This window comes from Pipistrellus kuhlii, unplaced genomic scaffold, assembly GCF_014108245.1.
Source record: "Pipistrellus kuhlii isolate mPipKuh1 unplaced genomic scaffold, mPipKuh1.p scaffold_m20_p_5, whole genome shotgun sequence".
Lineage (NCBI taxonomy): Eukaryota > Metazoa > Chordata > Mammalia > Chiroptera > Vespertilionidae > Pipistrellus > Pipistrellus kuhlii.
The window spans coordinates 16,479,392-16,506,207 of record NW_023425551.1 but is presented as its reverse complement, the minus strand read 5'-3'; the positions used below and the strand labels follow the sequence as shown (position 1 = coordinate 16,506,207).

Below are 26,816 nucleotides of genomic sequence, written 5' to 3'. Positions count from 1 at the left end.
AAAATAGGTCTGTCTTACAATTTGGTCATTGGTTCTGCACAGGTGGGGATGTGACTCTAGAGCAGGAAGGAGAAGGAAGATAAAATTGCCTGGAATTGAACACTTAGAATCAGTTGGAGACAGCTTTTCATTTCAATCTGCATTCATTCTCCTGGAGCTAACTTGATTGCTTTTTTATTTCTTTTTTAAGTCACTGCTTAAATTTGAGAACCAAGTGGGAAAGCTCCTTGGACTATTTGTGGCTAAAAGCACAGTCTTGGGGGACAACAACGAAACTAAAAACCCTCTCTTCTCCCACTCTGTCCTTTCTTCAAACACCCCCCACACACACACACACACACATTTTTTTTTCTCTGTTGGGTTTCACAGACCCTGAGAGTGGCTTTCAAAGATCTTCAAAACTCCTTGTGCTTTTACTTCACCTTCCTCTGAGCTTGAAATAGGTTTTTCCCCCTTCTGTTCAAGTCCCCCACACCCATTGAGAGCCAGGCCAAAAGTTGCACCCTCACTGGGAACACTTGTCTACCCCAGCCTGAAATTTTCTTATGCACTTTTGATGTTTGACTTCACATTTTGCCTAGACCTCTATGAAAAACTAAGTAAAACGTAGAATATTTTATCTATTATCTGACAAAATTCCCTCTGTTCCTGCTTTTTCTGAAGGAAACATTCAATTGCTCTGAATATGGAAATGGATCTTGCCCAGAAGACAAAAGGCCACTGGGTGTCCGAGTCGCCATGTATTCACTGATGGTGGGAGCCATATTCATCACTGTGTTTGGCAATCTTACCATGATAATTTCCATTTCCTACTTCAAGCAGCTTCACACGCCAACCAACTTCCTCATCCTCTCCATGGCGGTCACTGATTTCCTCCTGGGATTCACCATCATGCCTTACAGTATGATCAGATCCGTGGAAAACTGCTGGTACTTTGGGCTTACGTTTTGCAAGATTCATTATAGTTTTGACCTGATGCTTAGCATAACGTCCATTTTCCATCTTTGCTCTGTGGCCATTGATCGATTTTATGCCATCTGTTACCCTTTACGGTATTCCACCAAAATGACGATTCCAGTCATTAAACGGTTGCTACTTGTCTGCTGGTCAGTCCCAGGAGCATTTGCATTCGGGGTGGTCTTCTCAGAAGCCTATGCGGATGGAATAGAGGGCTATGATATCTTGGTGGCTTGTTCCAGCTCCTGCCCAGTGATGTTCAATAAGTTATGGGGAACCACAATGTTTGTAGCAGGTTTCTTCACGCCTGGGTCTGTGATGGTGGGGATTTATGGCAAAATCTTTGCAGTATCCAGAAAACATGCTCATGCAATCAATAACTTACCAGAAAATCAAAATAATCAAATGAAGAAAGATAAAAAAGCAGCCAAAACTTTGGGCATAGTGATGGGTGTTTTCTTATTATGTTGGTTTCCCTGTTTCTTCACAATTTTATTGGATCCCTTTTTGAACTTCTCTACTCCTGTAGTTTTGTTTGATGCCTTGACATGGTTTGGCTATTTTAATTCTACATGTAATCCCTTAATATATGGCTTCTTCTATCCCTGGTTTCGCAGAGCACTTAAGTACATTTTGCTGGGTAAAGTTTTCAGTTCACATTTCTATAACACTAACTTATTTACTCAAAAAGAAATCGAATAGACTTGTTCTGCATGAGTGATTCAAATAAAAAGAAACGGAATTAAGAATGAAGTCCCTTAAAGTGTGTGTACGTGTATGTATATGTGTATGTGTATATGTATGTGTGAGTGAAAAACATCCGTATTTGTTATTCAGTGTCTTTTTAACTGTAACTTGAAACTCATTAATAACTTGTGAAATTGATTTAATGGTCAGCTGCAAGTGGTGTGCTGTTTGATGACTTTCTTGGTGTATATTAAAAGTAATCTTCACTTAGCTAATTTCAAGCTATGAATGTAAGGTCAGATGCCTCTCAAAACTTTTGAAAAATTAACCTATTACTACAAGTGATCATGAGTGGTTCCAGAATATTCCTGGCCACAGATAACATTTTTAATTAAAAGCAAACTAGAATAGAAGAAAATAGATAATCTCAAATATATCACTTGCACTGAGAGTAAATATTGCCTTATACGTTTTTAATATTATTTATATATTAGAGGCCCAAGCACGAAATCTGTGCAAGAGTTGGCATTCCTTCCCCCTGCTGTGGGCACTGGCTTCCTTTCAGCACCTGGAACCCTGGCTTCCCTCTGCCAGCAGGCACCCAGGAACTAGGCTTCCTTTGCAGCCCTGGCTTCATATTGAAGTCATCTGATCTAATTAGCATATTACACTTTTATTATTATAGATATACTAGAGGCCTGGTGCACAAATTTGTGCACCAGTGTGGTCCCTTGGCCTGACCTGCAGGTTCAGGCTAAAACCAGTTCTCCAACATCCCCCAAGAAAACCCGGATTGTGAGAGGTTGCAGGCCAGGCCAAGGGACCCCATCGGTGCATGATCAGGGCTGGGGAGGGACATGGAGGTTGGCCAGCCAAGAAGGGACCACGGGAGGGCTCCAGGGCATGTCTGGCCCGGCCCATCTTGCTCAGTCCTGATCTTGCCAGACTCCAGCAGCAAGCTAATCTACTGTCCCCCTGATGGTCAGTGCACATCATAGCAAGCAGTTGAGCATTTTTAGCATATCATTAACATATTATGCTTTGGTTGAACAGATGAATGGATGACCAGGCGTTTAGCATATTAGGCTTTTATTATATAGGAATATGTTTTGTGTATGTGTTTTTGCATACGTAAGTAAACTGTTTCACCAAAATACTTTTTGCTTAATTTCTTCATTTACAACATTTCAATGAACAAATTAATTTTTTCTCTTTGTGGAAAACTCTACACAATTGCCCACAAATTTGCTTTGGCCTTAGTCCATTGAACAGATCACAACTAAACAGTGATCATTCAGCTGTCAGTTTACCTGCTAGTCTTGCCCAGCTGCCCCTAATGGGCCTGCACATGTTGTCTACTGCCTTCCATCAGTCCCTTCCCTACAGCTTGTATGGTAGCGGTGGAATAGTAGAGCTTTTTTGAAATGGTCAAAAAGATTATAAGTACAAAATAAGTAGAAAAAGGAGAATTTTCAAGAACAGAGAAATTAAAGCCAGATACTTTTATGAAATTTAATATGGTTTATTGGATACTATTGAATATTCTTTATAGTAATTTTTCTTAATGAAATGGTTGTGTTTTGGAATTTAAACATACACACAAAGACTTTTTGTTTTTATTTTAAGAGGCCAATTACTAAGAAATGAGTAAAATCACTTGGCTGGAGTGGTTCAATGGTTGAGCATTGACCAATGAACTAGGAGGTCATAGTTTGATTCCTGGTCAGGGCACATGCCCGGATTGCAGGCTCAATCAATGATAGGGGGCTATGCAGAAGGTAGTTGACCAATGATTCTCTATCATCATTGGTGTTTCTATCTCTCTCTCTCTCTTTTTCTCTGAACTCAATAAAATAATATTTTTTTAAAAAGTGAGTAAAATAGATTTTAGCTTTACTATAAAGTAGAATTATTTTGAATTAATGTTTATTAAATTTATCTCTTAAGTCATTAATATTTATTTTTTAAAATATATTTTATTGATTTTCCACAGAGAGAAAAAGAGAGGGATAGAGAGTTAGAAACATCAATCAGCTGCCTCTTGCATACCCCCTACTGGAGATGTGCCTGCAACCAAGGTACATGCCCTTGACTGGAATCAAACCTGAGACCTTTGCTAATGCTCTATCCACTGAGACAAACCGATTTCGGCTAATACATGACTTTAAAAAATAAACCTAAGTAGCTTGGTGTAAGGTTGCCTGCTGACATTTATTGGAAAGGAGTTTATGGCTGTCCTTTTTACAGAACGATGATATTTATGATGTGGTTATTGTTTGTGCTGGTGCTTACAGATGAAATAAAAAATTGACAGTCCTATGTGGACCATATGTGTCTTACGATTTTTCTCTTCTTGCATTTGAATTCTATTTGTACTTTAAAGAATCATTCAAACAGCCCCTCAATAAAGCTGCTCATTTTCTCTGTACTTTTTCATGGCACTTTTTAGTTTCATAGTGTAGTGGCCCTGTCTTGTCTGCTAGTGAAAGAATGATCCTACCTCCTATAAGCTCTCTGCCTTCCATCACTCACCCTGCTTTTGTCTCCCAGAGTCAGTCATGTCTCCCCTCCACACCCAGAATTGTACAGGAAGTTAGCAACGATGACAATGAACCTGGGAAGATCAGTGAGTTGTCCTGCATTATACAACTAACTCTGGAAGCAGGACTAGAGCTAAGCTCTCTTTGTCTCAACCAGTGTCATTTACTGAACTAGTATTTTTTAAGATTTGTGACCCTTTGGCTTTTTGTTTCCATTTTTTTCTTTTTCTTTTTAAACTAAGGATTTTAGTTAAACTGGTACAAATCTGAGGCAAAAATAAATACCCCCCCATCACAAAATATTTACATTATATTTGGGAATCAAAGTATAAACAGAAATCTCTTATTCCTCATTTGGCTATTAGCCAACATTTGATTCAGCATATATTTTTAATATGCAGAAGTTTCAGCACCTTATCATCCTAGAGCGAAACCCAAGAGACTATGAAATCACTATAAGTTGTCCTTCATTGGAGGGGCGGGGGAAACCCACTGAAAACTATCTGGGACATTAAAAATACAAAGAGCTTTTCAATATCCCCCAGGAAAAGAGAGTTAAAAGAGCAATTCCGCTGGGGCTCTGCAGTGAGTTCCGCTCTGGAGCTTGTGAGTCTGAGTCCCTGACTCCAGGTCTCTGGAGAGCACCAGCAAACTTACATGAAGCAGCGTCTCACTGCTCATCACTGCACTTCTCGGAATTTCCTGAGCGCGTGCCTGCAAAGCCACCAGGACAGACGCAATGATTCACAGTGAGCTTTTCAGGAGAGGGAAGGTACTGGGGTCAATAAAAAAGAATTGAAAACGGACTATTCTGTTAAAAAATTATCAATTTATTCTCTTCTTAAAAGTAATTGAACAATGATAATTAAAATTTAAAGAGGATCATAAATTGTTACAAGTAGGATGCAATAGAAAAGGGGGGTGGTTTTTTTCCTAATCAGAAAATAATTATTATCATATTTGGGTGAAAGGTCTTACATTTTCCATCAAAATTCCATTGGCAATTTTGTGAATGTCTATATAGTGACAATATAAAATGTTTTTTTGCAATGTACAGGAACAGTAAATGAAAGGTACTTATGAATTTAATAATGTGTAAGTGCACTTTTCTATTTGATATTATATCGTAATTTAAAAATCTCATTATGTACTACTCCATTCACTGTCAGATACTACATATTTTAGTTTGGAGATTTTTTTTCTCTTGCAAGCAGCATTGACTTGAAATATTCTGCTTCTCTTTGCCCCTAAGGTTAATCACTCATTTCAGATGGAAAGAGTCCCCAAACTGAAAATTAAATTTCTCTACTATCATGAACTGTTCTTGACTTTAATGGGCATACAAATAATGTAGACATCTTGCTAAAAAGTACATTTTGCAATGGGCCTGAGATTTTACATTTCCAAAAATGTCCCCAGAAGATGATGATATGGACCAGATGTTCATTAGCAAGGACTAGATGGGAGAAACTACAAGTAGGTGATGCCACGGATGTTCTCATGCCCACGTAGATCAGAAGTGAATTGGTTGCCCAGTGTCAGAGATGGGAAGAGGTGTTGGGGGCTTCACTGGAACAGAAGCCAAAAGACCCAGATTATAATGTTGGTTTCAGCATTTAGTAGCAATAGCTACCTCGCGATCTTACTTATTTTATATACATGGAACAGTTGGGAGGACACAGTGAAATGTGCCTCTCGAGTAATTTTAGAAACTGTAAGACACCCAGAATTTTATTGTTGACTAGGTGTCATTTAAAATGCTGTCTGTGTGAAAGAAAACTTATTAGCTACTTTCTAAGTAGCATTTACTCTATCCTTAACATTGTTATCTTTCCCAGCCAGGTGTCTCTAATACCAGAGCACTAGATACCTATTAACCAGGTTACATGGTGTGTTGGAATTAATTTCTTTCCATTTGCTTCAACTGTTCTATGTTAAAGGTTTCAGAGGTTACATGGTTGGTGATATGTTATCTCAGTAATGATAAATTTCTTGAGAAATTTCTGGTTAAGATAAAGCATGTTTTAAAAATGCTGTGTCAGACAAAAGAAACAAAGGCATTTTAAATCAGTGCCAGTTTTAAGATGAGGAAGTGAAAGATCTCTAAGAGCACCCCAATAGTCTATAATATTATGAGATTAACTCCAACTGGGAGAGTAAAAAAAATTTTCTAGAAAAAAAAATGATATGGGAACTGAGCCTTGAAGTGGTCACAGATGAAAGGATTGGCAATAAGGTGGAGGAAAGGGAGCTACCAAAGCCACAGAGGGGACATGTGTAGAGCAATGCAGAAGCCACTGTGGCCAAAGGTGGCTGGAGTGTTGTAGACTGAAGGGAAGAAAGGCTACAATAAGGGTTTCCATGCCAACAAACGCTGAAAGACACGTTTATCATACAAGACGGTGTTCTGATGTCCTTTGCCCTGTATCCACTCAAAGAAAAATAAAAAGTACAGGGTGGGGCCAAGTAGGTTTACAGTTGTATGTACATGAAGCATAGTTTATTTTTGTGTTATTAATTATTGTATCATTTTCCGTATGAACAACTGTAGGCCTACTTTTGCCCTACCCTGCATATATAATCTTGGAAAAGATTTACTTAGAGCAATTTTTTGTTGTTGTTTTGTTTCCTGCTTCTAACATTCTCTGGTACTTAGTTTTAGTGAAGATCTCTTCTGCCCTAACTGGTTTGGCTCAGTGGATAGAGCGTTGGCCTGCATACTCAAGTGTCCCAGGTTTGATTCCGATCAAGGGCATGTACCTTGTTTGTGGGCACATCCCCAATAGGGAGTGTGCAGGAGGCAGCTGGTCGATGTTTCTAACTCTCTATCCCTCTCCCTTCCTTTCTGTAAAAAAATCAATAAAATATATATTTTTTAAAAAGATCTTCTCTTTTGCTAGTTTTCCAGTGATGACAGTGTACAGCTAATCACACCAATGAAGCTGTGCTTCGCTTTTACCTCTCCCTCTCTCAGGCCCTGTGCTCTGAAACGGAGGTTGCTCGGCCTGGTCTGTGAGTGGAGTCGCTGTCCCTTTCTCCCAGCTGCTTTTATGAAGGCAACAGTTTCCGTATCTCTGCTTGCTGCCACCTGCCATGTGGCTTGTGGGACTTACCTGTGCACTGTAAGTATGTGGAATACATTTCATTTACATTTGCATTTTGATGTCATGATATGTAAATTAACATAGATAGTTACAAAGTAGATTTATAAAAGAAATTATTTTCTTCTGTTTATTTCATTTTTTAGTGCTACACTTGAATGTAGTCAACTTATTGTCATCCCTCAAATGGCTTTGAAGTAGTCTTTGCAATTTCAGTCTTTAGATATTTATTATCATCTATATTAGATATTAAGAAGAATCAGAAAAGATACAATATAGTGAGTTTTCATAAATTTCAAGCCTTTGCTTACCTTTTTTATTATACTACATAGACCACTTACAGATTTGTAATAAGATACTAGTCTGCATTTTGAAATTACTTGTGAAATTGTACTGTCACCCTGTTGTTTTTATTTAACAAGTTTAATAAAAAATTAATACAAATTTTCTCTTTAGATGGAATTTGCTTTTAGGCTAATAATGATCTTGTAGCTTTAAAAATAAAATCTGTATTTAAGAATTTACTATCACTTAAGATCAATTTTTAAATAGATTTTATAAAATTTGACTTATCTTGTGATCTGTGGTAAGAGAAATGATGCAGAAATCACTGTTCATGGTAATTTTAGGTCTTTAAATGAGTGGTGGTTTCATAAGAAACTCTTCCTTCTACACAGCACATCCTGAGCAAGCCTTCAGAAGTGGTCAGAGGGGCTAGTTTGAAATTTTATCTAGTTTTCTTAAGAATTACCTAATCAGCTAAACTTCTTTAGATTTTTTTAAATTTTTTTAAATATATATTTTATTGATTTCTTACAGAGAGGAAGAGAGAGGGACAGAGAGTTAGAAACATCGATGAGAGAGAATCATCGACCAGCTGCCTCTTGCACACCCCCACTGGGGATGTGCACACAACCAAGGTACATGCCCTTGACCAGAATCAAACCCGGGACCTTTCAGTCCGCAGGCTGACGCTCTATCCACTGAGCCAAACCGGTTTTGGCAACTTCTTTAGATTTTAGCCTTAAATTCTAGGAGTATGGGGCAATCAGACTTTAAGGAGGAAAAGAAAGCATATTACTTATGGAAATTATCCACATTTGTGCTTAAATAGAACATTTAAAAAGTTTGTTTCTTTTTTTTTAAATAAATCTTTATTGTTCAGATTATTACAAATGTGTTCCTCTTCCCCCCTCTCCTCCAACTGCTCCCCTCCACCAGGTTCCCACCTCACCGTCTACCCTTTCTCCACCTTCCATTGTCCTCATCCATAGGTGCACAGTTTTTGTTCAGTCTCTTCCTGCACCCCTACTCCCCTTTTCCCCGAGAATCGTCAGTCCACTACCCTTCCATACCTCTGATTCTATTATATTCATCAGTTAATATTGTTCATCAGATTTTTTAATTCCCCTGGTTTTCAGTTTTACTTGTTGATAGTTACGTATTTGTTGTTCCTAATTTTTATCTTTATCTTCTTCCTCTTCCTAAATAACTCCCTTCAGCAAATTCATATAATTCTGGATTGGCGGTGATGAACTCCTTTAGCTTTTTTTTTTTATTTGTGAAGCTCTTTATCTGGTCTTCGATTCTGAGTGATAGCTTTGCTGGGTAGAGTTAAAAGTTTGTTTCTTATTACATTTAATTTGAATCAGTTTACTACACAAATTGCTCATATTTTCCTTTGCTGATCCTTTTTATCTGATGGTTTTTCAAGAAATAAAAATAAGAAAAATTATAATTTGGATTAATTTACATATCTATCTATACAAACATATAGAGTAGCAAAGGTAACTTCACGGTAGAGCTCAGTTCTAGAAGAGGGGAATATGTTTTATGGAAACGGTGACACTTGTGTTAGTTGGTAACTTAAAGATAACATGTGAATGTATCTGCCTCTCTCTGTTAGAACCATGGATTGTAAGTTACTATTATATACTACATCGTATATGCCATTCGTATTTCAAAGCTATAAAAATTAGATTCTGAACCTAGAGTTTGCTGTTGGGCCAACTCTTCCTCCCACGGAACTAAAGGTGTGCAGCTCTTTGAAATGCCTCTTCAGTAAGCTTTAGCTCCCAAATATAATCTTGCATTGAAAATCTGACTCATAATTTTTTATGAGTAGAGATATGCCAACCTTTATATTAGTCAGTGCTTGAAATTGAAATGGGGGGGGGGAAGACCCTAGTGAGTAATTATTAATATTTGAACATTTTTGACATACAAAAATGGCAATTCAATATACTAGTTAACATGGAAGTCTCACCAAAGGGCAAAATCAAAGGAAATGCCAGAATTCTTACAAGAAAAAGCAGGGAGGAAGATTGAAATAGTGCGAATGGCCCTAAATTTCTTCATACTGTAGATAGCTTCCAAACTTATAAGCAAGTTATCAAGCCAAAGTTTATTTGAAAATCAGTCATTTAGAAATCAAAATAACCTGGTGAATGGGGATTTCGTTGAGTGCTTACCAGAGAGATGCTCTTCATATGTTCTTTCTGATCTCTGAATCAAGAATAGGCTATATTACTTTTAATTTACAAAAGAAAGAGCTGAGGCTTGGAGACATCTTTCCAAACTAATATGATTGCCAAGTGGTGTAACCAATTATGAAACACAGATCTGCCTAATTTCTTTTTTTTTCTTTTTCTTTTTAAAAAAATATATTTTATTGATATTTTACAGAGAGGAAGGGCGAGAGATAGAGAGCTAGAAACATCAATGAGAGAGAAACATCTACCAGCTGCCTCTTGCACACCCCCTATGGGGGATGTGCCCGCAACCAAGGTACATGCCCTTGACCGGAATCGAACCTGGGACCTTTCAGTCCTTAGACCGACGCTCTACCACTGAGCCAAACCGGTTTCGGCGATCTGCCTGATTTCAAAGCCATTCTGTGGAATGTATATTAGCCACTGGGCTGGAAACAACAGCACATACTAAATCTTTGTAAACATTCTACTTGAGGCTTTTCCATTTTTTCCAGTTCTGAAGATATATGAAGCTTCCTTTCTATAAACATAAGTATGCATGGTGGAAGAGTTGATCTCAGGTTGAAACACCTCATAGAATCCTCCTGATCCTGAAAAACAGATTGAGCAGTTACTTTTATGCAACAGCCATGTCAGGTTGTTTCAATGTCATAGCTGTGAAAATTGAGATCATACGGGCAATTAAGGTGTGGCAGTTTCCTGGATTATAATATACTTTAACTGCATATATATTCATGGACCTAAACATTGTATAAATTTAATTGTAAGTCTGTGATCTCCAACACAGTATTTTTTTTTCATTTTTGGGAGTATCTGAGTTTCAGCTGGAAGAAAACACCCAACTCTCACATGTGGTAGGTAAGGTGCTAAGCATTGAGTCAAGGACTGAAAAAAATCCTACAAATGCATCTTAACACGTCCTTAAAACACCAAAGGGGCTCCTGAGCCACCCCTGCCACTACCTCCCAAGTTCAGCTTTTTTTTTTCTTTTCTTTCTCCTTTGTAGCTCTTTCTGATATCAACATCTTAGGTTCTCTTCTCACTAGTCAAGGGATCAGCAAAACATGTCTAGAGCAAATCTCTCCACTCTGCTTGTCTAACTGCTGCTCTAGGTTATTTCATAGCAGCATCAGGAGCAATTTGATACCAAAACATAATTTCATGAACAGTGCTTATTGAACTAATCCATTCATTTACAGCAAAATTTTAAGCATATTGAACCAATTGTTTTTATTGCAAAAATTCAGATTTTTTTTTTAACCCTCACCTGAAGACATTTTCCATTGATTTTTAGAGAAAGTTGAAGAGAGAGGAAAAGACAGAGAGAAATATTCGTGTGAGAGAAACACATTGACTGGTTACATCCTGAACTTGCCTTGACCAGGGCCTGGGCAGGGGAGAAGCCTGCAACTGAGGTACGTGTCCTTGACCTGAATCGAACCTAGGACCCTTTGGTCCACAGGCTGACACTATCCACTGAGCCAAACCAGCTAGGGCAACAAAAATGCAAATTTTAATAAATGACCCTGGCTGCCAGCATGCCAGCCAGGACCTCCCATCCCTGGCTGCCAGCTGCCAACTGGGGCCTTCTTGCGTTCAGTGCCGCCCCCTGGTGGTCAGTGCATGTCACAGAGATGTGATCAGTCTTCCAGTTGAACTCCCATGGGGATATTTTGCATATAAGGCTAGATAGATAGATAGATAGATAGATAGATAGATAGATAGATAGATAGATAGATAGATAGATAGATAGGCACTATGTTGTACAGCAGCTCTCTAGAACTTATCCATCTAACATAAATGCAACTTTATAACCATTGAACAAAACTGCCTATTTCCCCCACACCCTAACCTCTGGTAACCACAGTTCTCTGCTTCTATGAATTTGGTTATATTAGATACCTCATCTAAGTGAAATAAACTCTTGAAAAACTTCCAATACATTACCATGAGTCAAGCAGTCAATAGATAAGCCCATATTGCATAAATATACGGAAAGAGATTTAACAGAATAAAACAGGGAAGGTAAGCAGAGCTAAGATGTTTCATTTTCTAATGCAGCAAATAACTCAGAAAGTGAGCGCAACTGCTTTTATTTATTTGAAATACTTAAATAAACTATGATTGCAATGACTGAATAACAAGTGACTTTGAATTTTATTGTACTATTAGGAGTTGACACTTACTGGACTTACTTTAAGAAGAGAAGAAACACGGATTCATCTTTCTAGAAAAACAGTCTGAAAAGATAAAGGCCCATGGATGTCGCTTTCATTCCTGAAGACTTATCCAGTTGTCCAGACCTTGGAAATAAATCCTGCCCTCCCACCAACCGCGCTTTCCAAGTCCGGGTGCTCATGTATTCGATGATGACTGGAGCCATGGTGATCACCATCTTTGGAAACTTGGTCATCATGATTTCCATATCCCATTTCAAGCAGCTTCACTCCCCCACGAACTTTCTGATCCTCTCCATGGCAACCACGGACTTCCTGCTGGGATTCGTCATCATGCCCTACAGCATGGTGCGGTCCGTGGAGAGCTGCTGGCACTTTGGGGAGGGCTTTTGCAAATTCCACGCAAGCTTTGACATGATGCTGAGCCTGACCTCCATTTTCCACCTCTGCTCTATCGCTATCGATCGGTTTTATGCTGTGTGCTACCCTCTACACTACACAACCACCATGACCCCCTCCATGATAAAGCGACTGCTGGCCTTTTGCTGGTCGGCCCCAGCTCTCTTTTCTTTCAGTTTAGTTCTCTCTGAGGCCAATGTATCGGGGATGCAGAGCTATGAGATCCTTGTTGCTTGCTTCAAGTTCTGTGCACTTACTTTTAACAAATTCTGGGGGACAATACTGTTCACTACATGCTTCTTTACTCCTGGCTCCATCATGGTTGGCATTTATGGCAAAATTTTTATCGTTTCCAAGCGACATGCCCGAGTTATCAGTAACATGCCTGAAACCACAAAGGAGGAAGTGAAAAAAAATCTGTCTAAGAAAAAGGACAGGAAAGCAGCCAAGACCCTGGGTATAGTGATGGGGGTGTTTCTAGCTTGCTGGTTGCCTTGTTTTCTTGCTGTTTTGATCGACCCCTATTTAGACTATTCTACCCCCATCATAATACTGGATCTCTTAGTGTGGCTTGGGTACTTCAATTCCACTTGCAACCCACTCATTCACGGTTTCTTTTATCCATGGTTTCGAAAAGCCCTCAAGTACATAGTGTCAGGAAAAATATTTAGCTCCCATTCAGAAACTGCAAATCTTTTTCCTGAAGCACATTGATTTAAAAGCCATTAGAAAAATGAATAGAATATTGAAAATGAGGCTGTTATTATTTTTACCTGAGGTGCATACCTTACATCCCCAGATCACTGCAAATATTATTCTATCAAATTTCAGTAATATAGATGTTCTGTAACCTGCATAAGAGCTACATTCAGTACCTCTGGTCAGCCAATCAATCAATCAATCAATCATTTACTAATTGTTAACATTCACGTCTGACTGGTAAGAAAAATGTACAGAAGAAACATAAAACATAGTTGAGAATAGATTGGCCTTGAATATACACATGAAACAATTAAAGACCAATATAAGAATTTTTTAAAAGTGCTAATGGTTTTGGGTCCTCTCAGTTTCCACTCTAGGAATTCAGAAAAGGGAAGATCATTATGACTTGTGAATCCATAAAAGTGAAACGTAAGACTGGTATTTACTATCAACTAGAAGTCTACTTATCGTTTGGCTTGGGAGAATTATTCACAGTCATTATGTAGATTGTTTAGCTGTATCCTGGTATCCGGAAGCTCACTAGATGCAGCTGCTCAGAGGAAAAAGTTGATTACAAATCATCATATACAATTTGAGCTTTTATACTTCTGAGTTTTTACTTTGTGGCTTATATTGAAATGACTTTGTTTCCTCTGTCTCTAGCTGCTTAACTTGCATGGTATATTTACGCTTCGAGCCAACCATCACAAGCTTCTCCTTGGATTTGTTTTAACCACTTTCTCTGAAAGTTGCCTAAAGTTTTACCAAATAAATTCCATCCACACCGCAAGGCCACTGATTTAAGTCAGATCACTAACCCTAGGTAAAAGTACTTCCAGTAATTTTTCTCTGACACATTAAGAGACAAACAGAACCTTTCTTTATATGATAGATCAGGACATACATGAGCACATGTAACAATCATGTCCACATCTCCTCATACCTGGAATTAAGTTGTGGGAGGGAGAAAAGGAAAAGAAGAGCAAAGTGTCCCTGAATCTAAGTTCAGCTTTAGGCCCATAGAGAATGAGGGGTGATGTAGGGAGGCACAGTGGTAGCAGATGAGTGGTTTGAAATGCCTTTGGTGTAGAATGAATAAGAGAAGAACAAGAATGAATTTGCGGACAAGTAGGAAACTATTTATTGCAAATCCAGTTGAGAGATGAGCATAGCTTAGACTTGGGAGATGCTGATGAAATGGAGGGAAGCTGCCAAAGTCATCAAATACCACCAGATAAAACCAGTGAGACTTCTATGTAGGCTTTAGAGGGTGATAAAGAGGAATTCCAAGCATGATTTATAGATCCTGACTTGTGCAATTGGAAGTGTGGAAGATAGAAAATCCTGGAGGAAACCAGTTTGGAGGAGAAGGGAAGATCATGAGTTCTATCTAGGCATATTGGGAACTTGAGACATCCTAATAATAAATAAATAAATAAATAAATAAACAAACAAATAAATAAATAATTGGATTTAAGGGTCAGCACTCAGAGAAGTCTGGGGTAGAGATGGACCTGCAAATATTGGTGTGTAGCTGACATCTGAAAGAGAAGACATGGTTGAACCCACTTAGGGAGAGAATGTAGGAAAGGAAATGAGGACCTAAGACTAGCCTTGAGGAGTTTCCACTTAGTGGCCAGGTGGTGAAGATAAAGAAAGAATAAGTTCTGCTTTAGGTTAAACTTTGAATAGAAAAACTTAACCTGGCTTTTTCTTATTTCTCTTCTAAGACTTTCTTATCACATAACCTGACACCCTCTGTCCTATCCAACTATAAAAAATTACCCGGGCTCAGCTTGGGACTGGAAGGGCAATATGACCCCACAAGGTCTACTCCTCCTCAGGACCATGACAGTTTCATTCCCTGTACTTGTCAGTAGTAAAGCAAGTGTGGGCCTTGGCTGGTTTGGCTCAGTGGATAGAACATCGACCTGAGGACTGAAGGGTCCCGGGCACATGGTCGAGGGCACATGTTGGGGTTGTGGGCTCAATCCCCAGTAGAGGCTGTGCAGGAGGAAGCCAATCAATGGTTCTTTCTCATCATTGATGTTTCTATCTTTCCCTCCTTCTCTGAAATCAATAAAAAAAAAAAGGCAAATGTGAATAATAAATGCACAATTTAAGTATTTTAATGTTTACTAATCCAATCTAACTTTTGCTGGCCTTTAGGGGACTTTAGGCTGTGTCAAGAAGAGATATGAGGGCATGAGAATCACTGCCAGGCTCTTTCTTCCCCAGAGTCTCAAAAGACCTGAACATCACCCAATCAGGCCTCTTTCTTCACAGATGACAACATGCTAAGTAAAATAAGCCGGTCAGAGAAAGACAAATATAGCCGGCAGCTGGAAGGAAGGCCCTGGCTGGCAACTAGAGGCCCCAATAGGCCCTGATTGCCAACCAGGCCTAGGGAATCCTACCTGTGCACACATTTCATGCACCGGGCCTCTAGTACCATATAATCTCACTATGAACAAAACAAACTGACGACAAACTAGAAACAGAGGCATACATACATGGAACAGACTTATAAACTGTCAGAGGTTGGGGGATAGGGGGCGACTGGATGATAGAAGGCGAAGAGATTAGCCAAAGAACATACATAACCCATAGACACAGAACACGGTGTGGTGATGGCCAGGGTCAGGGAGGGGACTGAATGGAAGTGGGCGAAGGGGGGAATTGAGGACATCTGTAATAGTGTCAATAATAAAAATAAAGTTATATAAACAAAATTGACTTGCCCCACCCCAGCAGTGACTTACATTTCATAGCTAGTGATCCTTCTAGTGCTTTTAGCTTTCTCTCAGTTCCTGCTTTAAAAAGTCTCATTTGTTTCTTTACTTCTGAACAATTTCTCTACTCTAAAAACTTCATGGGGTGTATGTTAGGAAACAAAAAAAAAAAAGATTTGTTACACTTATTAAGACCATAAGGCAGACTTTATTCAAGGGAGTCTCCTACAATGGGGTTTTTGTAGTTGGAGGAGAGTGAGATTAGACTCAGCCAACTCTAAGAAGGTCAAATGCGGATTTATACCCAAAGAACAGGGTGAGGGGTAAAACCCAAATTTATGTTTTAAAACATCAGTCCCTCCTCATGTATATTCTTAACTAAATGGGCTGTTCTTCCCAAAAGTCATTAAAAACATCAATGGTCATTGTGGAGAACTTTTGAAATATCCAACCTTACTTTCTTAAAACCAAATTGGACAATAGCTTTGACATTTGCAAAATGGAATGGAACATCTATTTCATGTTGTATTTTGAGCCTTTCAAGCATTATCAGGAACCTGAAGTTGCCTTTTTTCTGAAAGAAGGTTTAAAAATGAACTGAGACTAACAACCTTTTTTTAAAAAAAATATATAGTATATTGACTTTTTACAAAGAGAAAGGGAAAAGGATAGAAAATTAGAAACATCAATCAGCTGCCTCCTACATACCTCCCACTGGGGATGTGCCCACAACCAAAGTACATGCCCTTGACTGGAATCGAACCCAGGACCCCTCAGTCCTCAGGCTGATGCTCTATCCACTGAACCAAACCAGTTAGGGCCTAACAACCTTTTAATGCAAGAGAAACTGTCTTCTGAAGCCTCGTGTTGCCCACCTCAGGACCATCTTACCCTTTCCCCTCCACTCCTTTGCTTCAGGATCGGTCTCTGGAGCTGGCCTGCTATTTTTTCATGACATATAGCGAGGGAGTTTTCATTCAGTTGGTTTGAAACATGGCTCTTACTGCTTTTTGTATGGGTGAAAACCTTTATTTGGAAAAACTGCACACAATGAACTGCAATGTGAATAAATATCCCTAACCGCATGCAGCCAAATGAAAAAATATAGATGAGTAGAATTTTCAGTAGGGTTTAAAGAACTCACTGTTTGAAAATATCTAGTCTTTGGTAATAAGTGAAGTTGATTAGAATTAAAATTCCTTCCTTCCTTCGTTGCTTCCTTCCTTCCTTTCCTTCCTTCCTTCCTTCCTTCCTTCCTTCCTTCCTTCCTTCCTTCCTTCCTTCCTTCCTTCTTTCCTTCCTTCCTTCCTTCCTTCCTTCCTTCCTTCCTTCCTTCCTTCCTTCCTTCCTTCCTTCCTTCTTCCTTTCCTTCCTTCCTTTCTTCCTCCTTCTCTCCTTCCTCTCTCCCTACCTTTCATATTTTCATTCTTTTCCACTTTGGCCTTGTGTAAGACTAGCCCACATTATCCCTTGGAAGTCAGAGGGCTGATAGCACATAACAGATTCACCCTCCCATAGCCAATTCTCTAGTGACTTGCTGTGATCTCTTCGCTGGCAGCACACTGCAGGTTGTTTAAGGACACACCTGTGTCCTGTTGACACAGGTAATACAGCTGCAGGAGGCATATTCTGTGTATAAATACTGATGGCAGTGCAGCCTGCCAGGAGCCTACCTGAGAGATCTGGGGCCTCAGTGCATGTTCTAGGGGGAAATCAGCCGGGAAGAGAGCAGTGGAGCACAATGCTCATTTTCATGGTAAGAAACTATGGCACAACAGATAAGTCACCTCTCAATGGTTTTAGTTCCAAAATACCTAATTAGCCAAACAAATTATGGTAAAACAAAGGAGAATATATTAAGAGAGGAAAATGATCAAATAGATCTATCTTTTTTTTTTTTTTAACTTGGTGAAAGGAATCATATTTAAAATACTGATCTGTGAATATAAGTCTGGCTCATTCTTTTAAATCACTGAAATTCTAAAGAGGCAATGAGAGAAAGACCTACCACAGATCTTTCTTAAATCTAATTTATAAGTGACCTCTCTTACTTAAACAAACTATTGTGTAAGTGAGGTACATCACAAGATAAAAGCATTTTCAGAGAAAGACTCAGAAGTGGGGTGTTTGAGCTGTGTAACCAGTAAGAGAAGAAAAAATCATGCCTGTGTCCTCTCCTAATTTTCCACTTTATTTACAGCATATTATTGAGCTTGTTGAATATATTCCTTCTTATTGAAGGGAATACATAGACCTTAATAAAATGTTAGGTATTTAACATTTAAGGGAAACATCACATAGTTCCTTTTTCACGTTTTTCCTTAAAATTCTGAGGAACTTTTAGATTTTTGAAATCTTTATTTCAGAGTCTTTGCATCTTTTTCCTTACTCTGTAACTTTTCCCTTAGAGACCTACATTTGAACTGAAAAACAATGCAATCTTTGCTCCTCTCCAGGGTTGTTAACAAATGTTTATTTTTACCTGCTGGCAAAAAGAATGAACGCTTTTCTATGATTTCATTAGGTAATTGTTTGCAATGTTGCTGTTAATTTGCTTCGTTGTTGCAATATTACATTCCATGATAAAAGCGAGATGTCATAGAGATGTCCATTTTATTAAAAACTACTGTATCTTTTGAGAAATTGAATCTTCAAAGAAAAATAATCTCTATTCTGTTTAGTTTTTAAATAACAAACAAAACTGCAACTGCATTTAATCTCATGACTACCTTTTTTTATTTTTAACAGAGCAGTAGATCAGCAATCATATTTGTATTTTCTTAGTTTTTATAACTTTTTATCAAAAGCTTAGCTAGGGGCTTAAGATTATTATTACCTTTGACATTATCTTAACAATTCACCCATGTGGTAACTTTTTAAATCAATGTATGTCTTTTTGTCTTAATCTAATAATAAAGATTTAAATATTCTCTAATAAATAATCATACATCAGAAATATGAGCTAATACCATTAATTTTTAGCAGGAAGCTTCACATTGTGTTTTCCAACAAATAAAATTATTTTATAAACATAAGAGTTAAATAATTTTATCTTTTAGGAATTGTGTTCTCAAAAATGAAACCTTAAACTCCAAAAATTATACCATGAAATGTTAAAGAGTATACTATTTTGTATTAGAAATGCTATGTTTATGTATATACGGTGACAAATAATAAATAATGCTGTGGTAATTGTTAGCTATCTTTAAATATAAATTTTAAAGGAACATTAAAAAGAGTTAAATAAAAAATGTAATTTCAAACCTAAAAATAAGAGGCGGAATAAAGTTAATCAATTAATTAAGTAAAGAAGATGATTAGGTTTTTAAGATTTCGTTATATTCAGTATCTTAGGTCTTAGAAACCAAGTGATAAGTAATGATTAACTTGTTCTGTGTATTTTAAAATTGATAGCTACAGTTTATTTAGAAAGTTAAGTGTCCTTACATTTTACTTCCCTATGTTTTGATTTAAGTAGCATAATATTTGATTGCTACCATTAAAATATATTTAAAGAAAAATGCTAATCTGAGAAATTAAATGACTACATTCAGAGCAAATGAGATGTGCTATACTGTCAAGATTTCAACTAATACACATTAGAAAGATTGCTAAGTTATAATAGCAAATACTATAAATATTATTTTCAAAGGTACTTTTATTCTCATTAATATCTTTCCCAAGTAAATCTGGTAGGATGTGCTTACGGATTTGTTTTCCCAATGAACCAAGGAGTTTTAATCTATTCTCAGGTCAAAGTCCACTTCTCTAACCTGGCCCTAGATCTCACAATGCTTGTCACTGGTCATCAGAGTTACACATCCAGTCCCAGACCTGGAAAAACAAGTCAAACCCATGTCACACTAGGGTGAGTCAGTCCCATTAATTCCACATTTTAAGAGCAACAGCTTAAATTATATAAAGCAACAGTTTACACAATGAGCACAGAATGTAATATAAAATTGTATCCCTGATACCTATCTAAATTTATTAACCAATATCACCCCAATAAATTCAATAAACAAATATGTTAAAAAATTAAATAAGTGACTAAGATTTTTTAGAAAACACACACACAAAAAAACAAAACAAAACATACACACACACACACACACACACACACACACACACAATGAGCAGGCATACATATCAAAGTTGTTTCCAACATGAGAATTTGAAATCTGTGGACAAAATGACCTCAACTTGGATTTGAATTCAGGAAATTGCTGTTAAATTAAAGGAGATAAACCATGAGATTTGCAGAATTTATCATTTGAGATAGTTTCCCCTTTATTTTGAGATTATTCATGTATATTCTTGTAGACATTAGCATATTTTTAGTTTACCTTATATTTTCTTAAATTTTAAATTCTGTGTAGTATATATTGCATAGAGAAATGTTTCCCTAATTAAATATATTGTGTGTATTAAGGGCAGGATCCAAAGCAGTGCTCCTGAACAGCAGGAAATTCCACCAGGAATTGGAAACACAGCTAGCTGGGCCTCTCTGAAAAGCTTCCAATGATTCTTATTGTTTTTCCTTTCCTTCACAGAAAGGAGAGGCACACAATACTTTTGCAAAAGACTCATAGTACCCAAGGGACCAAGACAATGAATTCACCTGACCTTTGGGACCCCGCAGAAGTGCAGTTTTGCTTTGCTCTGATTAACAACTCATGCCCTAGAAATGTGAGGTCTGTGCTGGGCGCCTCTGCCATGTACTTTGTCATGGTTGGTGCTATCGTGATGACCATCCTGGGCAACCTGGTGGTGATTGTTGCCATCACCCACTTCAAGCAGCTCCACACCCCAACCAACTTCCTGATCCTCTCCATGGCCACCACCGACTTCCTGCTGAGCTGCGTGGTCATGCCCTTCAGCATGATCCGGTCCATCGAGTCCTGCTGGTACTTTGGAGATCTCTTTTGCAAAGTGCATAGCTGCTGTGACATCATGCTCTGTACCACCTCCATTTTTCACCTCTGCTTCATCTCAGTGGATCGTTACTATGCTGTTTGTGACCCTTTGCATTATGTTACCAAAATTACCATTCCTGTCATAGAGCTCTTTCTGCTCATCAGTTGGTCTATCCCAATCTTTTTTGCCTTTGGCCTGGTATTCTCAGAATTAAACATAATCGGTGCAGAAGATTTCGTTGCAGCCATTGACTGCACAGGTTTGTGTGTGTTGATATTTAACAAATTTTGGGGGGTGATGGCCTCTTTTATAGCCTTTTTTCTTCCTGGGACGGTAATGGTGGGGATTTACATACACATTTTCATGGTAGCCAGGAAGCATGCTAAGCAAATTGGCATGGGTTCTATGACAAAACAGGTTGGGTCAGAAAGCAGAATGAAAGCATCATCGAAAAAAGAAAGCAAGGCCACCAAGACTTTAAGTATAGTCATGGGAGTGTTTGTGCTGTGCTGGCTGCCCTTTTTTCTCTTGACAATTACAGACCCTTTCATCAATTTTACAACCCCTGAAGATTTGTATAATATCTTCCTCTGGCTGGGTTATTTTAATTCCACTTTCAATCCCATTATATATGGCATGTTTTATCCTTGGTTTCGCAAGGCTTTAAGGATGATTGTCACAGGAATGATCTTCCTCCCTGATTCTTCCACCCTAAGCCTGTTTCCTGAACATGCTTAGGCAATGCTCTCTGTTTTCTAGGATTCTTTCCTGGTAGGGAATTTTGGATGCTCTTTCTACCCAAAGGTAGGGGAGTGGACAGAGTTGATAAGAAGATTCTTCCAGTTGATACAACACATATCTAAAAAGGAACACTAAAACTAGCCTTTTGGTATACCAGAGCTACCAAAGTGTCTAATTTTTAAAAATATATTTTATTGATTTTTTTACAGAGAGAGGGATGAAGAGTTAGAAACATCGATGAGAGAGAAACATGGATCAGCTGCCTCCTGCACACCTCCCACTGGGCATGTGCCCACAACCAAGGTACATTCCCTTAACTGGAATCGAACCTGGGACCTTTCAGTCTGCAGGCAGATGCTCTATCCACTGAGCCAAACCGATTTTAACCCAAAGTGTCTAATTTCTAGGGTTCTGAGGAAGGCATTTCCAATAAGAAGAAACTCTCTTGCTGACTCCTGAATTTCCAAATTAGAGATTTAGAATTATTCCTTTGGCTTAAATTAAATAATAAGGGTCTTTTGCTTTTTCTCTTGTAAACATCAGAAGAGAGGACACAGTTGGTTTTCACACTCACTGACAGCCATGCACAATTTATCTAAGTATTTCTTGAGATTATTGTTACATTTAGGGGAGTAGGGAGAGAGTTTGAGAGTACTGGGAGCCTGAATTATGAAGTATGTGACTGACAGAAAGGGAGAAGGAGACAATTGTATTTACTTCCAATTTCATTGGTTCTGACTTAAACTTTTTTCAAAATGAGTTGATGTGAGGTTGGCAATACTTTGATCAAATTGAACTGTCTTATTAAATAAGAATGGATAAAAAAATGTTTAGAAGCATATTCTTTCTTTTTTCAATATATACTTTTTATCTACATACACATGTGGCCTGCATTCATGTAGAGAGGTAGTCTGTCCATTTCTCTTGGGAGGGGGTGTGTGTGTGCACATACTGATTATTCACCAAGCCTGAGCTTCATTTATAAACTGAAGTTCTTTCACTGTCCCAGAGTTTGGGGATAATATTTATTGCCTCAATGAATGTCTCTTTTCTGTGTCCTTATGTCTATCTCTCCTTCACCAAACTCATTTTGTCAAATTTGTTTTTTTTATAATATTCTTTTCATTCCTCACACTATCTCTCTGTCTCTCTAATCTAGTGGTTCTCAATCAGGGAGAGTTATGCCCCTTGAGGATATTAGGCAATGCCTGGAAACATTTTTGTTTGTTACAACCAGCGAGGAGGTAGTACTGACATCTAGTGGGTAGAGGTAAGGGATGCTGCTAAACATCCTATAATGCACAGAACAGCCCCCTATTATCTGGTTCAAAAATTCAATAATGCCATGGTTGAGAAACCCTGTTCTAATTTCATCTAATCTCACAGCTTCAATTACCACCTAATTCCTTCAAATATATTCATCTTCATCCCTATCATTTTCCCCAAGATTCTCATTTTTTTTTTACTATTAGTAAAGTATCTCTTTTTTTTTTTAATGTTCCCTCAAGATCCCAAATTAAACATATCCAGCATTCTCCTTCTATGTCCATCCCACTGCCCCAAACCTGTCTCTTATGAATCCTGCTTTGTGTTACAGTTGGGTGTGCACAAGTATGTAGTTGTTCATCTTATACAATAAAATGCTACTATGTAAATTGTCCCCTCAACCAGGAGTTCGACTGGGAGTTCAACTGGGAGTTCGATCAGGGGGTGGTGCTGACTGACCAACCACCCTGGACCCCTTTCCACCAGTGGGCCATGTCCCAGATTGGACTCCCTCACCCCAATCGGGAGTGGGGCTTACTGGACCTCTAGTCTAGCCAAAAAGCTTCTTGTATGCAAGACTATAACCTTATATTATTCATGTTGGTATCCCGCAGTGCTTGACATGGTGCTCTTCCCATCAAAATCTCTGAGCACATTCAATGGATGACTAAACCATAGAAAATTTGAGGAAAATGAGAAAGCATTACTCAAATTCAGAAAAATAAATTGAACCTAGGACCCTTCAGTCTGCAAGCCAACACTCTAGCCTCTGAGCTAAACTAGCTAGGGCCCAAAAACCTTTTTTGGCTTTTTGGTCTGATTAACTTCTGGAGTCAGAAATCTATTTCCACGCACATAGACTTGGTACAAGGCAAGTCTTAAGCAATCACCACTGGTTTAGAGAGGGCTTTGTGGAGAAGGTGAAAGTACAAGTCAACCTTTTTTATTTGTTTGGACCTGTCCCACCTCATCCTACAGGCCCTGCTGATGGATGTAATTTATTATTACTGTTAGAATTATGTCATTTTTGCAACATCAGTTTGACTTATATTGTAAACTGATTTCACCAAGAGGCATTCCACCTTCTGAAGGTTTGGTATCAAGAAATAGAGATGAGCCCTCACCCGTTTGAGTGTTGACCTGCAAACGGAAGGGTCCCTGGTTCGATTCCAGTCAAGGGTACATGCCTCAGTTGTGGGCACGATCCCCAGTATGTGGCATGTAGGAGGCAGACGATCAGTGATTCTCTCTCATCATTGATTCTCTCTCATCATGTTTCTATCTCTATCTCTCTCTCCCTTCTTCTCTGAATTCAATAAAAATATATTTAGAAAAAAAGAAATAGAGATGATGGCTTTGTGATGTACATGCATATGAATCTATTTGTAGGTACTATTACTGATGGGGAAACAGGGATGGGGAGGGGAGGATAAGTGATGATTTAAAAAAATGGCAGAGCAAGAATCTCACTCCTCTGTGTCCAGGTGAACTGCTTCATCTACTGTGATTTCCTTAAACAGTACAAAACACAGAGCTTAAAGAAGACAAGATAAATTCAGTGTGGGGGTCACAAACCAAAGGATTTAGGGTTAGTTATTCCAATTATTTCTCTTGTTGAGAGAAATGTATACAAAAAACTTAAAGCAGTAGGGATATGTGAAACTCACTGAAAAAGTTAAAGACTTTACAAATCCAGTAGTATTTCATTTTCATCTCTAATTAATTGGCAGGATAAATAATGATCCTCTACTGAGAAGAAAGCAAACTACTGAGACCTGTGAATAGTGTAAACCAGGTCCCAGGGTACTTATTCAGTGCTCATTTGCATACCATACCATATGGAGACGTAGTTTCTATTTGGAGTATACGATCATTAACTAATTGCACATCTGTCATCTTTGCAGATGGAAGAGGATTCTACATATGTCTATCTGTTACAAGGACTTTTTCTCTTAAGTGATTCTTTTTTTTTTTTTTTTATAAAGAATACCCATTTGTGTACTTTTAGATTCTTTTTTTTTTTTTTTTTTTTTTTTTTTTTTTTTTTTTTTTTTACAGAGAGGAAAGGAAGGAGCTAGAGAGCTAGAAATGTCGATGAGAGAGAAACATCAACCAGCTGCCTCTTGCACACCCCCTACTGGGGATGTGCCCGCAACCCAGGTACATGCCCTTGACCGGAATCGAACCTGGGACCTTTCAGTCCACAGACCAATGCTCTACCACTAAGCCAAACCAGTTTCGGCTCTTAAGTGATTCTTATTCCTACCTCTGTAAATAGCTTGGAAACTCGGAATTCAATTTGTTAAAACTTGCTTAAACATTTTACAGACTAGTGTTAAGATAGATAAAATACTTTTTTATATCAGATAGTTTTCCCAAGATGTATAAATATTGTGTGTTAACTTTAGAAATTGTGCAGGATGCAAAGCTAAAACAGGGCAATTTCATTCTTTCGATTACTTGTATTTTGGAATTACTGATTTTTTTTTCCCTTGGGAAAAGTTGACATATTATTAGAAAGCTTAAATTATTGATTTTATTGTCAATTTATTTAATTCTCAAAAAGAGAACCCAGAAGTTACTTTTTACCCAAGTAATGAATTATTAACAAGGTTTTCTCTTTGAGAAAACATTTAGCTTATATCCTTCTTCTCTTTCCTTAAGGATAACATCTAAACTACCTTCAAAAGTCAGGTAAACCAGGGCTAGATTCAAGTCTTATGAGACCTCGAATCCTACGCTGCATTTGGTTTTCAGGGTGCATTTGATTCAGTGCCCAAGGAAATTTTATTCGGTTCCAAATTGCCCTTAGTTCCTCTCTAGATTTCACTTCCTAATTGTTTAGCAAACAAATAATTTATTTCCTTTTTCTTTTTTCTCTTTCTCTCTCTCTCTCTCTCTCTCTCTCTCTCTCTCTCTCTCTCTCTCTCTCTCTGTGTGTGTGTGTGTGTGTGTGTGTGTGTGTGTGTGTGTGTGTGACAGGTGGCCTGTTTGCAGAGAGAGGAGGAAGAATAGAAGCCATAAATGAGCATTGTCTTCAACCAAACTGCTGGAGAGCACCCCTGACCTTCTTCTACCAGGTGAATGGGTCTTGCCCCAGGATTGTTCAATAAGTTTTGGGTCTGGTTGAACTTCCCTGTTTTTTCCCCCGTGCCTCGTCATGATCAGCTTGTATGTAAAGATCTTCGTGGTTGATAATATCATAATTTTAAAGTCATCACAATTAATACTGATTCAGGCAAGAACTATCAATGTAAATCTGGCTGCAGGGGAGCGGAGGACATTGATGAAAAGAGGTATTTACATGGTAGGTAAAAGTAGGAAGGGGATTGGAGCGTCTTTATTACGGAACTATTTCAAAGGTAAGGTCTCCACTGTGCTTTGTGATTCTCTTATTTTTCCATACTCTGCTGCCCCTTAGTGGTCACTCTGAACAATATTGGGCTGACCCAACAAGGAGACTCAAAAGCTAAGCAGGTAAATGCTTAGAAGTGACTGTTTAAAAATGATTCCCTCCCCCCCCCCACCCCCCCTACCCTCCCCCCCCACACACACACACAAAGGGAGAGGAGAGGGCCTCCCAACCTCCCAACAAACACCTTGAAAGCATGCCAGTCCAAGGCACCCCTCCATAAAAACAAGGAAAGGTTTTTGAACTTTTGCCTTTGTAAGAATCATAGGAGGGACTTAGGGTTTCCAGGACCTACACCCGGAAGTTCTAATCTCTAGAACTGGAGTGAAATCAGAAATATGCTTTTTAAATCAAGTACCTCTTATGATTGTGTCATTCCACAGAACACTTTTTGAGAAATACTGGAGTCAGAAGAACCAATTCATTCCTTTCACACTTGCCAAGCGCCTTCTAGCTAGGTATCCATCCCTCCTAGGTGCAAATAATGTGATAAAAGTCACAGTTCCTAGCCTGAATAATTTCATAGCCTACTTTGGGTTAGCAAGTAGACAATTCAGTGCTCTGAGATAAGAACTCTAGAAAGAAGGAGGACCATCTCTCAAGGGCAAGAGCTTGGGAGAGCCAAATTGTTGGTATCTCTTGTAGAAAGTTCTCTCATCAGAGCGACTCTGAAGAGAGTTAATAAGGACATGT

General features: G+C 38.3%; 4 protein-coding genes across 4 annotated transcripts in view; all 4 read left to right on the top strand.

Moving 5' to 3' along the window:
• The first annotated feature begins 635 nt into the window (after positions 1-635).
• Positions 636-1,758, top strand: LOC118706147 (trace amine-associated receptor 2). The gene has a single exon (XM_036415383.2). The coding sequence runs from the start codon at positions 739-741 to the stop codon at positions 1,657-1,659; it is 921 nt and encodes a 306-aa protein (XP_036271276.1). The 5' UTR covers positions 636-738; the 3' UTR covers positions 1,660-1,758.
• A 10,200-nt stretch (positions 1,759-11,958) lies between these two features.
• LOC118705900 (trace amine-associated receptor 3) lies at positions 11,959-14,469 on the top strand. Its single transcript, XM_036415028.2, has one exon. It carries the CDS (start codon positions 12,036-12,038, stop codon positions 13,065-13,067), a length of 1,032 nt encoding a protein of 343 aa, XP_036270921.1. The 5' UTR covers positions 11,959-12,035; the 3' UTR covers positions 13,068-14,469.
• A 5,819-nt stretch (positions 14,470-20,288) lies between these two features.
• LOC118705037 (trace amine-associated receptor 4-like) lies at positions 20,289-21,442 on the top strand. Its single transcript, XM_036413193.2, has one exon. The coding sequence runs from the start codon at positions 20,309-20,311 to the stop codon at positions 21,440-21,442; it is 1,134 nt and encodes a 377-aa protein (XP_036269086.1). The 5' UTR covers positions 20,289-20,308.
• Positions 21,443-22,682: 1,240 nt separating this feature from the next.
• The window catches only part of STX7 (syntaxin 7), a 47,816-nt gene continuing 43,682 nt past the window's right edge, over positions 22,683-26,816 (top strand). Inside the window, exon 1 of the mRNA XM_036414324.1 lies at positions 22,683-22,692. The gene's annotated coding sequence lies outside the window, so the exon portion shown is untranslated. The remainder of the gene's footprint in view (positions 22,693-26,816) is intronic.